Genomic DNA, 19376 nt, shown 5'->3' on the forward strand with positions numbered 1-19376 from the left:
CCCCATGTCGAACACATTAGGCAGTCTACCCAGAATGCCCAAGGGCTGTAAGCATGACCTACCATACTAACAAACTGACTCACTAACGAACGAGTGTGCCACTGCGAGGTCACGTGACAGTCACCCACGGTGTTTTCGTGTAAATTCACTTGACAGTTTCCTAATTCAATACCTGTGTTTAACTTTAATTGTATTTGTAAGCAGGTCCACTCAGACTACATTAGATCCTTCCTGATGAATATGGAGGGCTTTAGAAAACCTTCTTGTCACACAACCACAACGTTTCGTGCCCTTTTGATTAACGTGGAATGGAAACAATTAAGTGGGGGAGGTAGTGAGGCAAAGCAGCACATTCAACAGCTTTAAATGCTAATTAGCTAATGGAGGATGAAAGAGCAGGCAACTGGCAGGGTCTCACATGAGCACACTCGAGCACTGGCTGCAGCTAGGCTCGTTTCATCTGAATTCAGACCACCACCATTTTGTTTCCTTGAGTACAACTGACAATACAGCCATCTTGTGTAACGAGAGATTTCTCTTTTTTTTTTTTTCCGTAATGATCTTAAATGCCTCTGTGCTTCTTTCTTCCTTTTGAATCTTCTCTTATTCCCAATTTTTATCTCTCACTTCTTAGTTGTGATATATTCTTCTTTTATCTGCCACGTCTTATGTAATTATTCGAAGATCACAGAATATTCTCACAGGCGTTGAAGTCAAGTATAGTTTTTCTGTTATGTGCTTCTTATGCTGCAGGCAGCCCACTTATACACAGAGATAACTCTTTTCACTTGTGGCCCAAGTCACATTGTTCATCATGCTGTTAAAGTGATTTTTTTTTTTAGATTATTGCTCCTTGTAGTCTTACTCAGACAAAAAAGAGCAGCGTGCCTGCACAGTACTTTGCATCTGCTGTGTGAGAAAGTGGTGTGTTAACAATGTTAGAATAGCGAGGAAGACTACCTTTCACAGGCTCCATTATTGAAGGATTTTGGAGCTTGTTTTCCTGTTAATGTGATAATGACCACTGCAAGCATGATGAATGCGCTCTCTTTCTTCTATACAGTTTTATTTTTGTCTTTGTAGCAGCATTTCACAAAAGTGATCTCAAGGAACTTTGTATTGTTGGTAAAAAGCTGCAGTATTAAGCCATTTTCACACATGCAGTGCAGCCATGAAAGTCTTGCAGAAATAACCTGATGAACACAAATGTTTAATGTAGCTCCGTCAGACATTAAACGGCCTTTAACCTGCCAAGTTCGTAGTCCGTGTAACTGATGTGCACAGATGAGAGCGTGCCTCTAGGCTAAAGTCTGTTGTGTTTGCAGCTAGTGAGTGGTTGTCCTGTGTTCTGCCTCCTGCACTCTACCCAGGCAGCTCTGTCGCCTAGACTTAATGGATTTTGCAAGTATAAAAGTGTAAAGTGAGGGAAGGGTGTGTAAAAGGCTCTTCTTATGTTTCAAGGGTTTTAATGTGTTTCTTGAATTTTTTAAAATTGGCGTAAATATTGGACTTGGAGGAGCTAGTTAGAGTGATTTGTTTTCTGATGTTCACAAATGTCAAAGGGAACAAAATTATGAAGTTAAAAGTTTCATGTCGAAATAGTTTCGTACATTCAATAACACTATAACTAAAACTAAACAACAAAAGGAATATGAAAACCCAAAAAACTGACAATACTGATTTTTGGTGCCTTTTGTTTTCACATGGACGATTCAACCATAAAGCTTTAATTAGTGTGAATGCTTGAAAAGCATTCACAGTATTGTTCTTCGAATCTTTATTCTATTTTATTTATTATTCTGTATTCCGTACGTTTTTTGTAATCTATCTCCTTCAAAACCGTTCAACTTAGAAAAACCATTCAAACACCATTAGATTCCTATTCTTTTGGACATGACTGCTTCTATTTTTCTCATTTTTAACATTTATATTTTTAATTTTATTCAACTTTTTTCAACAAAAATTTCCCATGTATTTCAATGGGGAGACCCTTCAAATCCTCATTCAACTTACTCATTTTTAAACTCTTACTACTTCCACATACGTTGACATAGAGCCACCATTCAAACTTTAAAACGAAGACAAGACATTCAACTATTCAACTTGTATTTATCTTTTCAATATCTATTATACTTTTTCTTCAGTTCCAGTTTAAGTTTCATGATGTTTTTTCACCCGTTTCAGAGTTTATAATGGGTGTGTATGGGACGGAATGTTGGGGCTAGAGTGAGACAGCTCAACTGCTAGAGTGAGAGGAGCAAAAAAATTAATCTTAAAATCTTTTTTAAAACTGCTGCTGTGTCCGCAGCGTTTGCTCTACAGGTATGATTTTACCCTCAAAACGTAGCCATGGCTGTCCTCTTTCATCCAATGTGTTTACTATTGTACTAGGTGTTATGGTTCTTTCATAAATGCCACCAATGCACAGCCTCCTCCCTCCAACTCTTCCATAGACTCTAATGTTAAAATGGCTCAGAAGGTTCGTTTGAAAATCAGAAGAGCATGGTGTCTTTCCACTGTCACCACGTCCATATAATAAACTCCACAGGCATGAAAACTGAGAATTAGGTAGACTAGACATTGCTGTCGCTCACGGTGAAAGAATTTCGTCAATACGACTTTTACTTTTCATTTGGGAGCGATTTGTTTCGGCCTGACTTTTCTGTTCATTTTAAGCAGCAAAAGTGAGGCGCATGTCTGTGTACGTGTGTATGGAGCCCTTGGGTGCGGTCACTATAGCAACCAGGCTCACACCTGCCTGCTTAACGAGCTCTGCCTGCCACTCTGCCAAAATTCATCTTAAGCACTTCTCTTTCAACTGCTGCTGTGTCCACAGTGTTACAGCCATCATTTTACCCTCAAAACGTCGCCATCGTTGTTCTTTTTCCAACATCTTGTCTTTCAAAGCTCAGAGATGTAAACTTTTTAAACTGTGTGGGTCCAAGTGGAGGGATCACATTTTAGTCATTCAGTGATTCAAAGAATATGACCTTTTAATATTCTTTCAGATGTTTTCTGACTCTAAATGTTCTTTTCTCATTTCTTAGGTTTTTCTAATTTACAATTAAAACATTTTCAGTTTTTTTTCCAACTCCTCCTTCTGTGTAACCTTCAGCTTTTAGCAGTTCAGCACCTTTGTTTTCAGGTTAAATTCGTTTTTTTTTGTCTTTTTTTAATCTCATTCAATATTTTTAACTCAAAATTCAGCAATTAATTCATTTCAGTGCATACATTCAGATTCAAGCATTCACACTGCAGTTTCTTCAGAAAATGCACTTTCTAGTTGTAATTGGTCTCCTCAATGGAACCATTACAGGAAAATAGTTTGGCAGGATTTAACTGAGACTAAGAAGAAGTTTCCTTTGGCTGCTGCTTACTTCCTGATATAACAGTGTCTCTTCCCAGTCTCAAAACAGGGATCTTCCATGTGTTAGGTGAGTGTGTTAACCACTACTGGTAGGGAAATGTTGCTTACTTTGATCCCGTCATAGACAGTAAAAAAATTAATTTTAAAAGTGTGTGGGCCCACCTACAAATTTTCATTGATTGTTTGTTCACAGTCAGACCCTCCTCTCCTCATCATATTCAGTTTTTTGATCACCAAGATGGCGATGGCTGAAGCGCTTATCTCAAGGCCTAAGAACACAATTTCAGAAACCCAGGAGTGACATCACTGTAGCTACGTCCATCTTTTAAACCCCACTTAGTAAGGTTGTTGCATGAGCGTAGGGAACGCCTAACTTCAGAACTCAGCTGTATCGAAGGATATGATGAAGTCCAACTGTGCAGCGTTTGAAGTTTTTGCTCTTTTAATTTGTTATATAACTATTTGTGGTTGTGTGCAAAGTGATGTATGGGCAGACTCTAATTGGAGGACTGTTTTCTAAATCTTCTAAAGTAGAAAGATGGAGTTTGGAAAACAGTCCTGGTCCAGTAGCCAAATTACACATTAGTGATGTATTTCAATTTCCCTAAGAATGATGATTTACAACCATCCTATATCCACTATTTAATATTCCATATTAAGGAACCGTAGGTATTTTATATATAGAGATTTTTTTTAATGAAAATTGCTCATTATTATTTATTAATATAATTTATTATCATTTGGTTTTGTTTTATTTTTCTGTATGCTTCACATTTAAGTTTACTAGTTCACACCACAAGACCAAGACGTTCTGAATGTGCCTAAGCCATCCCATAAACAAATCAAAGAAATGAGCTCCAACACCTGTGCTTCTGGTAGTGAAGGAACGTCTTTGGCACACAGGAATAAGCTACCAACAATTTCCATTGTTGGTTTTGATGTATCTCCAACCTCGTCCCCTCGTTCCCTCCGCCTTGTTTAAAACCTGCAAAATTACAGATAATTTTGTTCAAGGACAGTCAGGAGAATTTTCCAATGGGGGAATCTAATTTAATTGGAATCACTGTGTCATTTGCCATAGGAAGGGAGCAATCAAGGGGCTCTTTCAGGAGTGTTTACATATTTTATCACTCAGCCGTGAGTGAGATTCAAGTCGACATGGGGTTTAATCAGAAATAAGCATCTCTATCATCTGTCCTCAGTTTGGAGGGACCTTACAGATAGGTTGCAGACTCTGTTGATTTCCTTTAAAAGCCCCAAATTTGTCACAACCTTCAGTGCTCCTTTGAGGGAGATAGAGAGGCTGTGAATAAGAGAGGGGGGGAGGAAAAAGGATGCTGTCATGAAAAGAGCTGCTTCCTGGCTGGCTAGATGCAATCATGGGCACTATCTGATAGTGCTGGAGGAAATTGGATGAGCTGAGAACTGTTGGCTGCCTGTGATGGGAAAGATGACTCCTTTGTCACTGTGTCAGTCAATTCCCTACTCTCACCTGAGAGACTAATCAATAACAGAGGGAGAGAGAGAGGTTTTCTCTTGTCTCTTGGCCTCTGTATGCTGTGGGCTGCTGTCACTTATAGGCTGTAAAACGCCCACTCTTACACAGGAATGTGAGACAGATAAATATGTTATGGGTGTGTTTTAAATTCGATGCATTTCTGTAGATGTGGAAGAATGTGTTTGATTTTGAAATTCGAATTATTCCTTGTTCTCCTTATTAATAAATGAACACAAACATTGTATACATGTTCCTTTCTTTCTTTCTTTTTTAAATTGATATTCATTATTTTCTGTTGAATAGTATGTGCACACAACACTGCGTCTGAAAAAGGAATTTCTTACCGGTTGTCATATATTTTGAGTCGTCTTTACTGCTCACAAGTGCTGCAGCTGCTCTCATTAGCGACTGCATCATTAGTTGTGCAATTATAGTGCATAAGACCCAGCGAGACTCATAACTATCAGTTGCTGTCAGGCCCGTAGTATTACATCAGGCACGGAGGACAGTTTGCACGACGTAGGCGTATAAACAGGGACTCGCTGAATGATTCATAACTGTAACGCTGTCATGAGCGCCAACATATTTTCTGTGCACAGTATTGACATGCTAGTCCTGTGTAAGACGATGCTAAACTGTTCTTTTCATTATCCCTCCCCCCACCATCCCTGCAGTTCCCTGATACCTGTGAGGAGTCTGCTTCTCCATTCGTCTTCATCTGCACCAACCCCCAGGAGTTGCTCGTGAAATTCCCCATGAAAGGGAAGCACAAGATCTGTAAGTCCTGCTTCTTTCATGTCCGGGGAAGTGGAGTGGATGAAATTAGCCTGAGCTAACTAAGAATTGCTTTCTTTTTTTCTTCTTCTTCTCCTTTTTAAAAAAAAATCATCTTTAGTATGTATGTTTACACCTATTCATAAAAAAGACAGGTGAAAGTGATAATGCTACACAATTCACAACTACTATATTGTCATTAATAAAAACAAAATTACACACATGGACACAAAGCTCTCACACACACACACACACACACACACACACACACACACACGCAGTTTCTCTCTGAGAGCCATCTGTAAAGACAGGATTTTGCTGTCAGGTTGCCTCGGGGACTAACTAGGTCTGGATGTGCAATGTTGTTGCTGTATTGTGTGATTTATAAGAGAGCTCAAACACATTTTCCCTCTGCTGCCATAGCTGCTACTGCAAAAATGATGTACCTGCAAGCTCCTTTGTTAATATTTCTAAACCCTCTAAAGACTTGAGAGGATTGTTTATGCAGCTGTGCCTCTCTCAGATCGTTTGATATCGACGGAGAATTCTTTTTGAGATTCTTGAGGTAAAATGTAGCAGGAGCCATGACACCCCCCCCCCCCCCCCCCCTTTTTCCCTACAAAACTGGATATGATCGCCTTGTCTCGGTTTTTGTGAACATAATGAGCAGTTAAAAATGGCTTTGGAGGTGTAGCTCAGACCTGAACATCAAAGGATTAAATGAAATTCTTGTTAAGTAGGATGTCAGCAGGTCTTAAAGAAATTATTACTGGTCTGGAGGGTTTTAAAAGTCTACTTTTTGTACTGAGTACTTTTAAAGCTCTTTTTTGGGGGTTGTTTTGTTTGTCTTTCACAATTCCGCACTTTCCTGCCACGTGAAGTGGAAAAAGGCTCGTGTACGCCTGTTCTTTTATTTTAATTTTCACATTTCAGTGAACCTAAACTGATGCTCTTGAATAAAAGGTCGAAACGTGCTGACACGTTGTTATAGGCTTGCTGATGTAGACGCAGATTGGAAAATCTGGTTCTGCATTATTTAAACTGACTGTAGGTTGTTGTTTATGAATCAGCAGTTTTCTTTTTATTGGTGAATAAATAAATATGGCTTTGTTAAAGTTCCCTGCTGGAAATTATAACCACTAATAGATTTCATTTTCTTAATTTTAACGGTACCTGGAGCCAAGTTTTTTTCCTGCTACAGCTGCATGCACACATTTGTGAACAGTCTGAAATTGCTAATAAAATATAACCTGAGCTTCGTCCAAGAAGATACGAAACCAAACTCAGAAGACAGTCATGACAAAATGGCCAAAGCATGTCAGGACTTGGATTTAGAGATTTGTATAATGTAGATATTTCCTGCACAAAAGTGAGGAGGAATATTTGTCCTAAAAATCTTTCAGTTCATCGATATTTTTGGGACGTCTTGATTGAACAGACCTCTTTGGGTCATGCTGCAGTTTTTTTTTCTGGTTTTATTCTGCCGAGGTTTGTTCTCAGCTTCATCCCATCTTACTACCTTGAATTTCCCTCTGCTGCTCAACACAAATGTGACTGTTTTCCATTAGAAAGATGTCTTCAGCAGCTGCCAGCAACTTGTTGAGGTCTTTTGCTTGCCCCAGTTTCCTTTAATGGCCTTTTTGCATGCTGTTAACAGTATTTGACTCAAGCAACTTTTGCTCCAAGCTGTGCTTTATTCAGAGAAAAAGCAGCCTGCGTCTTTTCCATTTTATTTGTTCCGTCCTTAACATCCGTCACTGGATGTGTGTGTCAAACACTGAACGTCGCAGGTCTGAATAATAATCCATCACCACATCCTGCTTCTTACAGAAGACACACACTTTAGCAAGCCCTTAACCTGTGCTCTGTTTTAAGACGTTACGATTCTGTTACCCATAAAGAAATGTCTATTAGGTTAATTTTATGTCGTCATGTCTTTACCTGCTGAGATATTTGACAGTGTAATAGTCTGTCGTCAAGGTCCCTTCCTGCTTTGTTCCAGCCAACGCCTAATTTGCGATATCTAGACTATCTAAACAGTCACAGATGTTTGATGACTGTTTAGTCCAGGAACATTAGCACACTTGATCTGCCTTATCTCAAATCATTTTCAAAGACCCAATAAGTTATTTACATTAATATAACCTAAAAGGGGCACAAACATCAGGTAGTATCAAATAATGTCAAATAACAAAATGTAAGTACACAAAAGTTATTTCATCGTTTACAAGATCACTTTACCTCTCTCCTAATTACATTTTCTCCTTGTTTGCAACACAGAGTATTAAAGCCACACATTACTGGCTCATGTTATACTCAGTGTAACAAGATGCTCCCAGCTGTGCATGTTAGCTCAGTATTTTAAATTGGTTATCTTGACCTACACAGTCCCACTTGTGTTATCCTTCTGTCACCAGCTAGCTTTTCACTCTGCCGTGCTCTTGCTCTCTCGCCCCTTCTTCTACCTCAATTCCCACCACATCTCACGGGTCAGGTCATTGCCGCTCATCTTAGTCGGCGGGGTTTAGCACTAGTATTTTTATTTTTTTGCTCCTCAAGCAGTTTACGCTGACAAGATCTGCTTGTCACTGTTATTGCCGGCTATGTCACACCTCATCACAATGAGCAAGAAAAGGGATGAACAGCTTTTCAAACAGCAGTGCTGCTGCTGTCTTACATAATGGTTAAAAATTATTTCTAATAAACTATAATGTGCTGCAATGTGTCATTCTGTATATAAAAATGAATTGTTGAAACTGATGGATGGACTCTGCTATCAGTACTGTGGAAATATAGCTTGAATGAATGTCAGCCAGCTTGCAAAGGCTGCTTTTCTTTCTAAAGATTCCCATTTTTTAGGAATTAACTGCTGAAATTTTCTGCCAGGCTCTGTTAGGGTTTATGTTGAAATATATGTGCAACATCTATAGTCCCTTTCATGGAAACAGTAGTGATCCCATCCTATTAAGACAGCTAAAACAATTAAATATTATCATCTTATTGCCGTACAGGATTTTTTCACCAGGCAGTGGTCATTTAGTTCTTCGTCATTTTTGTGCTCTTGCCTACATTTCATGTGATTAAAATGCTGATATTTGTCATATCTGCAGGCCACATGGCAAAAGCTAGGGCAAACCTAGCATATCCAAATACTGTACACAGGAACGATATTGGATACGATAGCCGATACCCAAATCAGAGATTGAGATCGAATCGAATTCTGCCCTTTTCTGCAGCCAGTTGCATTACTTGGTATGTGATGGCAATACGAGATGCAAACTCAGTTGATTAGTCATTACCCTGCGGAGGAGTCTGTGACATTTAAAATGATGTACAGTCAAGACTCACTCATGTAATAAGGGATGTGCATTAAGGTTTATGGTCACATCCTGTGTACATTTGTATCTGTATGTGTGCGTCTTTGTGAGCTGAAGGTCCGTTTGGGTTTTGAAAGCTATTTGACTCTGTGACATGAATCCAGATTTCCTTCTCCTATACCTCATGTAGATAACCTTCTCTCCCCTATGTTTTTTCTAAGCCTGATATCCTCTGAAGTGGCTACGTACACAGCGCTGGAAAAGTAAAACACAGACCATATGCCGCTCTACTTAAGACATTTAACCATACAATGCTTGATAAATCTAATATTAACTGACAGGGGCTTGTCTTAAACACTTACATAAAATAACCCAGACGTAAACAAAGTAAAGGATGTGAAAAGCAATCATAATGTTCACTGGGTCATAACAGCTGGCTGTATTTCAGCATTATAAAAAGAAATAGAACAAATGCCACTGAACAGTTTATTATCTCGTAGCACTCAAGGATCCATGCAGGAAATCTGTGTTCCTGCAACTGAACCTCAAGTCAGTTGGATTCATCACAAATAGCCACCAAACAAGACTGATTTAAGAATCGTAGGTGCTGTAGCCTGCTGGAGATCTGAACTATTAGTCTGCCTGCTTTCATGCACAGGTAGTTTGTGCCCTTTATTATCTTAAACTCTCCATCACGTCTTATATTGTCAGATATATTGACTGGACTGCCTGAAGCTGCTACTTGAGTTTTTGCAGAACAAAGTAATGAGATACAGGGTTGACCTTCCTATTATGATGCATCCAAAAATGTAAAATTCAGTTGCTTTCAAGCAGGAGTACATTCCCAGTGTAACGCTCCATGAGTGAATCACATGGCTTTAAGCCTTTGTCTAAGAGTTCTCAAATAAGAGAAAAAAATGTACAAGCATTCCTATATTCATCTGACTTGAGCAATGATTTAGAAGTGCAACAGTTGAGGATCAGTGTACAGAATCATTCATTAGCTCCAGGCAGCGAATGCCTTGTGTTTCCATCTTGCATTAATTTGCTTGCTTCAAAGAACCGCTGGCTGATTGTGCTACAGTGTGTATTTGTTCTACTGGGATTCTTGGACTTTTATTCAGCATACTATACAGTACTGTGCAAAAGTATTTAGCCACCCCTCATTCCTTTGTACTTTGGTTTAAAGAAGCAAAATATATAGTATTTATATTGCATTGGTCTTGAGCAGTAGCTCTCAAGGCTTTCTGAAGGTGTTTCAGTTATTCTTTGGACATTGGCTGCTCTTTCACTTCATTTTCAGTCAGTAATTTTTTGTTTTTCCACTTAACACTGACCTATGAATCATTCAAACTTGAAATAGACATCTAACTAAAGTACGATTCACTGTTGTGTCTGCAAATAACAGGCAACTAACAACAAACCAATTTTAATTTCTGTCTTTAGGCACTGATGCAAAAACACATAATTTGTTCCCATTTATTTTGTTGAGTCAATGAAAAAAAATAAAACAGTTTGACAGGCTTAAAATGGTATTTTTGGTCTAACAGGATGAACACTTGACATGTCTCAGCAGGGTGTCCTTTAAACAATTGGACGAACTGGACAAAAGAATTGGCGACGTAAAAACTATTAACAGCATATGAACAATATCTAAAAGTCATGTCCTTAAAAATTATGGAACAATCCAGCAAAGACCTGACACGGGACCTGAGACATGCATCTGGCTCTGGAGTTGATCCATCTATTGAAGCCTCATCAGAAATTATGAACACAGATGATCCACCATAAAATACCATCTGAAAAGATGGCATTGGTTCCCAAACAAACTGCCAATGCAGTAAAAATATACCTGATAGTGTCCCACTGTTTGTTTTTCTCTCAGTCCTGGATTGGCCTCCCCAGAGCACCGTTGAAGCGGTATCGGATCTTCTTGACAGAGGGCAGAACAAAAGGCAGCCATACAAAGAAGAGCTTTTAATGTCCTACAAGAAGCCTGGAGAACTATTCCTGAAGACTACTTAAACTTAAATACTCAAATATTAACTTTTAAGCTTGCTGGAACTGTATAAACTTTGTTTTTGTGTTATGTCCCACATGTTTCCCTTTTTCTAGCAAAATATATGAATTGAGGGAAGGTTCCAGTCTTTTGCTTAGTATTGTATGATGGAAATAATTCATTTGCACATAAGCTACATATGCAAATGAATCTCTGTAACCACATGCAGTGTTTTGGACAGTACAGAACCAAAATGCAATTGTTCCTTATTAGAGATGTAAATAATAGTCCTTTAACAGCTTTTAAAGAGCTCTTCATTCACTTTCCACTGAACATAGAGTAACTTGTGAACATATGACTCCACTGAGTACTTTGTGAACAAAGCTTATCTTCTGCTGCACAGATTAGTCACACTGATGGCTCTCCAGCAGATACAATAGAGCTCTCTTTTGTTCAGGTTTCTCACGACAAGAAAGGAAGTCAAGGGTATAATTGCCAAGATGAGAAATTCAGCTTCGACACCAGGTCACGATGGAATCTCAAGTAGTGTAATTCATTGACATATATAATCTGAAAATCGCTGGAAACTGGAGTCTTTTTTTCCCCCCGAGGACCTCAAGGTTGACAGTGTAGTTCTTCTTTAAGCCTGAAGTGCCGCCAACATTTTCTTTCATCTTTTTTAAAAGCCCTCTAAATAGTTGGAAAGCATAATATCACAGCATTACTTTTATGCTGACATTATACAATAAAGCAATTTCGCCAAAGTATTTAGTAATATTTTTCTCTCCAGTGGACCATTGATAGAAACTATGATAAAGATGTTAACTTAAATTGTTGAATGCTGATGAAAACATGCACTCTTGAGAGATGTTATTAATAATTATAATACCACTGTTAGTTATGCCTTTGCCTTTCCTTATGAGAAACAACCTTCTCATAAGGAAAAATCAGTGGTTTTCCAGTGATCGCACTGAATTCTTTCCAGTTGATTGACAAATAGTTGCATCTGATCACCAGACAGATTGCTAACATGCTGTAATCAGAGCAACTTGTCCATAAACTGTCTGTTTGCAGACAAGCTGACCTGGTATTTGCATTATTATTGCAAACTATTTTTTTAAGCAATCCTTTCAAAGGCAGTGAGCTTGTAAGGCTATTTCCTGTCTGAAGAATTGTGCTTGCAGCACAATGTCAAGCCACCGGTTTCCCTAGATTGGATGTAGCACTAGATCCTATTGGATGTCTTGAGTAACTCGTGGTTTCAGATAAGCTTACATTAATCACTCTTGGAAAGGTCTAACTTGGTATTTCTTTGTCAGCAGGGAAAATTAAATTACTTGAACACACGTGCTGTAAAACACTGCTCGGATAATGATTAGTCCATCAGTTTACCTCTGCCAAAAACACAGGTTAGTGTTTATTCCTTTTCTCTCCCGTGTTGCCTTTTATTTTAGAAGAAAACACAACACAGTTGAGGCTTCTCAGTTTACTCTGCCTGTAATCAGTTGGGTTTTTTATGCAGAGGGCTTTCCATTCGTAGTAAGTTAATACAGCTCAGCTGCACCAGTGTTGTTGCTGAGATTATAAGTTTAACTACTATTTTACTTCTGATATTCAGTTAAGTGAATTGTATTAGAGATGGTACTTCGATTAACAGTGTATGTAACACTATCCCACAGAAACGCATAATATCCCAGTAACACACAGACGGTACTTTGTTGTGTAGTAGCTCCATTGCATGTTTATCATATGATTTGTCTCCAGGTTGCTCTGTAAAAAATGCAGAACCTATTAAGTACTCTTGAGGGAATTGCTTAAAGCAAAGAAATCCATATTTACATGTTCTGTGTAACAGCCACAAGCCCAGGGACTACACATCAAAAATACACATTTCTCATTATTTATTTGCTAAACATTCAACATCTCACTTCCTGCTCTTCTTTCAGTGTGATTATAATTTTCTGTGTGCATACATTATTGAGCTCTTGCAATATGTATAGCCCATAATCACTCAGTATGGAAATCACACAACATATACCCTGAGAAAATACTGCATCTTAATTTTGTTCTACTAACCATCAGCTACACTGTTACCTTGTGATTACCGTTTTTGTTTTAAGTGTGAAATCACTGCACCATGGGATTGCAAATTACCTAACAAGTGTCCATCTTTTCTCTTGAGATAGTCGTGATTTTCTCTTTTTTTCTCTCTTCTGTTTCTCCCTTGTGCTGTTCTTCTTCTTCTGTCATCCACTGCTGGGAGACAGAAAGAGGTTAGAGCAACGGAAGTCCTTTTTTGGTTATTTATTCATGGATTTTCCATTTAATATTCATGCCTTTCTCAGGACTATCTGGGTGCAGAAGAGAATTTGCTGCCTCGGAGGCTGCAGGGGCCAAAAATCGGGTTTCAGCTCCAATGAGCCCAGCAGATGAAGGGAAAAAAAAGAGAGAGAGGGAGATAGAGAGGGAATGAGCAAGTGGGGTTTCATGTGTTCTCTAGTAAATGAGAGGCAGGCCTTGAAGGTGACAGGCTGTGTTTATTACTGATCTGTCAGCCGGTTAATGGGGAGAGTAGAGGAGAAGAGAGAGGAGGGAGCTGAGCTGCTGAGTAGAGACCAGAGCACACAGACATGGGAGCCAGAGAGAGCCCCAAGCAATAAACTTTGCCATGCTAGATCTGCTTGTCCTTACAGATTCAGTAACAACACATGCTAAATTAGGAACTGTAAATAACTGAATGAATAACAATGTGTTTTTGCATTGTTTTAAAATTGGGATGTTTCAGTAAATGAACACTGGCAGAACGCTCTGCGATCAGTCGTTTCCAGACTATACTTAGTCAAGACTTTACACACAGAGGAATGTGTTAGCTGGCATCCAAGTCAGTATGAAGAATGAAGCATGGCCTTCTTTTTTTACTTGTGTTGGGAAAGGATTACGCGTTTTTTCTTTGCTCGTCTAAACTCACCTGACCTCCACGTATGTTTGACATGTAGGTCTGCACTGAGTTTGGTGAGCATCTTTTGCCACCTCTTAACTTTATGAGCTTTCAGGGATTGATTGTTATGCTTGTTATGCACATTATGATATTACAAAAGCCTAACAGACTACAGTGATAGTGATGGGAGATTTTACCTAAAATCCATATTACAGTGATGTAACCGTTACATAATTCACTACAAAATGGGTTTTAATGTGTATATTTTTACATTTTTACAGTGCAATAAGAAAACAAAATTGACTTTGAGCCCAACTAAGTATTTATTTATTTACATTTTGGCTTAGTATCTTAAATAGATTTGTTTTACACCCCAGTTAACAAAGGTTATGAGGATACACTAACTGGGCACGATAAGGCAGCTACAGTAGTTGCAGATTGGCTGACTGCCTGCGTGAAAGATTTAATTTATTGAATATATCGACATGAGTAAAATTAGGTCGGTTAGAAAGTCATAATGTTGATTAATGGAGTTATTTGATTAATTGCCCAGCCCCAGTGAAAAGAGCGAGCGATTCGTCTTGGTGCTGACAGGATATTGAAAGGATGTCTTTACATTTTGAGACACGATATGTTGAATATTTTTTTACTATGTTTGTTTCCCTTCACTGAGTTGAGTAAGGGAAAAGATGCTTTGAAGTAGAAGCCAGATCTTGGTTTGGAAAATTAACTAAGAGCGTATTTTAAAAAAAACAAACATTTTTAAATATTGTGTAGCCCCAGCAGGACATGCTTTGCCTCGGAGCTTTGTAGCATTTGATTGCAGTTGAGCTCAGAGGTTTTATCAGCTGCCCTTCGTAATGAAACCTTCTGGCTTTATATTTTTCTAAAGGGTGAAAAGGCAGTGTAAAGAAATTGCTCTTTGTTGTAACAAGAGATTTGTCTTTTCTTATCTTAACAAGCATTGTTGCCTTTATCAGACGCCGTTACAAAATACATATCAGTCAGCATTTGACGTGCTACTGCTGTCTTTAGTGTCACGTCGCTGTGTGTGCAGCATCCTTTCTGTACAATTCATATGGCTGTTTTTTTTTGCTACTGTTATTTTAATCTTTACAGTGAATGTGTGAACACACCATATGTGGCACTGGTTTGAACAGCTTGTATCCTTGTCTGTGTGATAAAGGCATTTGAATATACTGCACTGTGTCCTTCATCGAGATGCATCGAGTAGTTATAGATTATCTCTGGATCAAGTTCTGATGGTATCTGAGAGGGTGACACTTAAAAAAATTAGTTTTCTCATCAGGTACGTGGCAGGCGGGAGAGTAATACTTGTACCTTACACTCAATTCCAAATTAGAGGTTTTGTAACCAAATTATTTTAATGCTACAAATAGTCTTCACTTTTTTCCAGGCGAGAAGGGGAAAAAAAATTTTTTTTTTCACATGGCTGCTTGGCTCATCACACAGTTGGTTTCAATCTTACCTGCGGCTTACAGAGAACACAGCTAATTATTTATGCACAGTCTACCCAGATCCAGGGTTTCAAGCACGCGGCTACTCATCGACTTAACAAAGCAGCAAACTCAACACACTTTCTTCTGTGTCTCCATTCGTGTGCAGCATTTATATTACTTGGTGAACACACTATACATTAATAGCACCTTTTTCTAGCTGCATTGTAAATATATAACACTCTAGTACAGATTACTTATTGTGAAATGTATAATTCAAAAGACCGGTTTAAAACATCTGGCCTTCTTCTCCATTTAAGCTCCACCTTTATGTTGTGTGCCCTCAGTTTTGTGTTTTCATTCCCACATTTCAATCTGTGTCAGCACGGTGGGGGATGGGGGGTAGAGTGCAGATAGATGTGTTTTGCGATGTAATCAATGTCCTTGATTAGTGAGCGATTACTCCTGTGTGTGTGTGTGTGTGTGTGTGTGTGTGTGTGTGTGTGTGTGTGTGTGTGTGTGTGTGTGTGTGTGCATGAGCAGGTATGTGCACGCACATTTGGCTCTGTGTTTGTGTTGAAGTAATTACGAGCGGTCTGCTAGTTAGCAAGACTGCAGTTGGGCTGCGGCCCTGATTTTGTTTATTTGTCAGTTAAGGAACTAAAGATCAATGGGTGGATTATTTGCACAGTTCGAATAGCTGATCGAGGTGAGGATGTTAAACTAGACATGGCCAATAAGCTGTTGGTGAGTGTTTACCTACCCAGCTATGTGTTTTTACATTTTGATGTTGCCATTTCGGTCAAAGAAAACATTTGAAGAAATGAGTTTGAACATAACAGGAACTGTAATAACGCTGTCTAAAATTAGAGCTGATCCATTTTATCTTAGCCAGTTAGTAATGTATCATAAATCATGAAGAATTAATGAGTGTATTCAGCTGTTTGCCGATGTTGACCTTGCTTCACAATAACAGCATCAACAGTGAACATTCAGCTGTGCGAGATGTGGTCAAATTAAGCTTGTTTGATTGGGGTCACTGTAAAGGGAGAGTCAAGGGAAATCAGTTTTAGTTCAATTATTTAAATATATATATATGTTTAAAACTCAACACTCCCCTTTAAGCAAGCATTTGGCTACAGTAGGAAGGAAAAACTCCCTTTTCACTTAAAGGAACCTCCAGTAGAACCAGCTCAGGGAGGGGCAGCCATCTGCTGCGACCAGCTGGGGGTGAGGGGCTGAAGACGGGATAAAAGACCCACTTTGGAAAAGAGCCAGAGATTAATAATAACTACTGATAATCTAATGATTGCAGAGTGGTGTATAAACACGTCGTAATCTCATCAATGAAGTAGCCTGAAAACATTTAAAATTCTACTTTATTAAACTTCCCTTTTTGAGGTGATGAAACTCAATATATATTTAATAACTTGAGCCATTTTTTAAAATAAGCCCCACATAAAAGTATATTTTCAGACTACTTTTTTATTAATGATCTACTTTAACATTAATATTATAGCATCCAAATGTGGTGTGTCAGGGAACTTCCTGGCATGCAGTAGAAAATTATGGATGTTAGCTAGAATATTATGCATGCTCTCTGATACTGATCTGTACTGTGCCGGTCCCATTATGCTGGCAGTTCAAATGCTGACTGTGTGTTTTATTTCCCCTTCATGTCAGAATAGCAAAGCTGTAACGCTATCAGCGAATTGGGTAGCGGGATTAACTGTCAATCTGCTAAATGAAGAAAGGAAAGATCTCTGAAGTATTGCTGATGGTTGTCAAGAGTCAGTAATCACTCCTAATAAGGCTCTATGCATGAATAATGATTCCATTTAAATAGCTGTAATTGCGTATTCACTTTAAGATGTTAGTTAGGTTACTCGTGCCTGTCTGAAGTAATGGAATTACAGGGATACTTCGTTTTTGTGTAATTAAAAAAAATCTAAGCACTTCAATTCACGTATAAGTGTAGGTCCAAGTGCACATATAGCATATAATTTACCCATTTCCTTAATTGCTTTTTCCAGTTTAGGTTGCAGGGAGGCTGGATCCTATCCCAGCTATCAAGGGTAAAAAGGTGGGGTACACCCTGGACAGGTCAACAGTCTATGATAGGGCTAACACAGAGAGACAAACAGTCATTCACACCCACGCCCACAACTCCAGCCAATTTAGAGTCATCAGTTAACCTAACAGGCATGTTTTTAGACATGTTTTTAGACTGTGGGAGGAAGCTGGAGAATCAGAAGAGAACCCACCCAGACGCAGGGAGAACATGCAATCCGACTTCGACTCATGCCAAATTCTGGAGGTTTGCTATGTACGGAATTTCAGACTTATGAAATCCATTTTGTTAAAAGGTTTTTATATTGTCAAATAAATGAATGCATAAAAAACGGAATGTACTTTTTAAGAGTAAACTGTATGTGTTATTAAATGTTTATATAATAGTCTTACAGCAGCGTTAATATCCTGGGTCTCCCTGCAGCACTTTGTAGCCAGATGTTATTATATTGTTATGTTTATGTTAGGCGCCCTTGAGAGAAATATTGCGTTACCTATTAATGTAAAGACAGACTTGTGAAAAGCACAGTGGTATTAGTGTAAACACTGACACTCTGCTGCTACAGAGCTATCAACATTTCTTTCAAAGCACATCTTAACTAATGTGATCATCTGACTGCGCTTGCGAGAAAACATCAGCAGCGGTAATTCCCCTCAGAGGCGGCTGTCAGCTTTCCATCATCTGTCACTGTTTTCACTTTGCCTGTTTTCGAAAAAGCATTTGATTCTTGTAGTTTTCCTCTCGCTCTGAAAAGAAGCAGACAGATGTAATAGCCATTAGCCTCGGGGAGAGACGGCACAGATGTGTCAACAAGGCTTGACTTTTACAGTCCAAGTGAAGTCTGAGCAAACAGTGGCTGTGTAGAGGCCTGTGTGGTTGAGCAGTGATCCAGGGACACGGTTGCACGCCGTTGCCCCGGGACTCCAAACAGACCGTGACTCTAGCTCTCATTATAAGAGTGGGTCAGACCACCCCAGTACGGAAAATAAATAATGCAGGGGAAAACCTGAGTGCTGCCACCTCATGACAACATCGATACAACCTCGTCCTTCACGGAGAAGTGCTTCAGCTCTTTATATACTCCTGCTGTGAGCGGTATTTTTATACTCTCTGCATTTTGCTGCTTCTGAGAGCGTTTATTTTCTGATTATCATCACACCTAACTAATTTGTTGTGTCTATGAAACAACACTTAGAATTTCCTCACGTCCTAATTGATATTTTGAGCTTGCTTAAACTGCGTAACCCCAAAACACACAGTCTAAAATTGCATATTGCAAAGAGAAGAAGCAAATTTGTAATTTACTAGCTGGAGTAATGCAGTTGTTGCTTATTATTATTTTTTGTTAATCGATTCATTGTTTTAAGCTCTGGTATCAGCATGTGTCTGCTATTTGGCAGATCTAAATATCTGTCTTATATTATCTAAATCTGCTCATTTCATCTTCTCATTCTTTCTCATGGCCTCCAAAAATCCTTCAAAAAAGGAAAAAATATCCAATTCTCTATCTTAATTTGATCTCAATTTCCTGTAGCTGTTGCAATGCAAAGTCTAAGATGAAAGAGTTGAAATTCTAATTAAGCTGTAATGGCAGCAGCAAGTTGATATCTTTCCTCCTTCTACATTTCTCCCTAGTCAGTCCTCACCCTCCATGTATGTTTAGCTTGATCTCTTCAAATTTATTTCCTACTTTGTAACCAGAGGCAAGAGCCCTTGACTCGCTGCCCCCACAGCCGCAGCCAAGGCAGCCATTTAAGTTGTGATTAAAAATTAATGGTTGAGTGAGAGGCAGCAGAGAGGGAACAGGGGAGGGCAGAGAAAGAAAGACACAATACTTGAGCATGAGGATCGGCTTTGGAGAGGGGAACAAGCCCGAGCTGCAGCTGCTCCCTGATAGAGGGCTGCAAGGTCTTCTCACAACTCTGCTGTGTTTAACTGCTCTGCTCACACCCCAC

General features: G+C 38.9%; 1 protein-coding gene across 1 annotated transcript in view; it reads left to right on the top strand.

Annotated features, from left to right (window-relative positions):
• The window catches only part of trip4 (thyroid hormone receptor interactor 4), an 88414-nt gene that overhangs the window by 31361 nt on the left and 37677 nt on the right, over positions 1-19376 (top strand). The window contains exon 12 of the mRNA XM_085274692.1: positions 5540-5642. Within this exon, the coding sequence (XP_085130818.1) occupies positions 5540-5642 (103 nt within the window). The remainder of the gene's footprint in view (positions 1-5539; positions 5643-19376) is intronic.

This window comes from Mchenga conophoros, linkage group LG1 (assembly GCF_057382185.1).
Source record: "Mchenga conophoros isolate Kocher_MC1m ecotype Shallow Benthic linkage group LG1, M_conophoros_male_GT1.1, whole genome shotgun sequence".
Lineage (NCBI taxonomy): Eukaryota > Metazoa > Chordata > Actinopteri > Cichliformes > Cichlidae > Mchenga > Mchenga conophoros.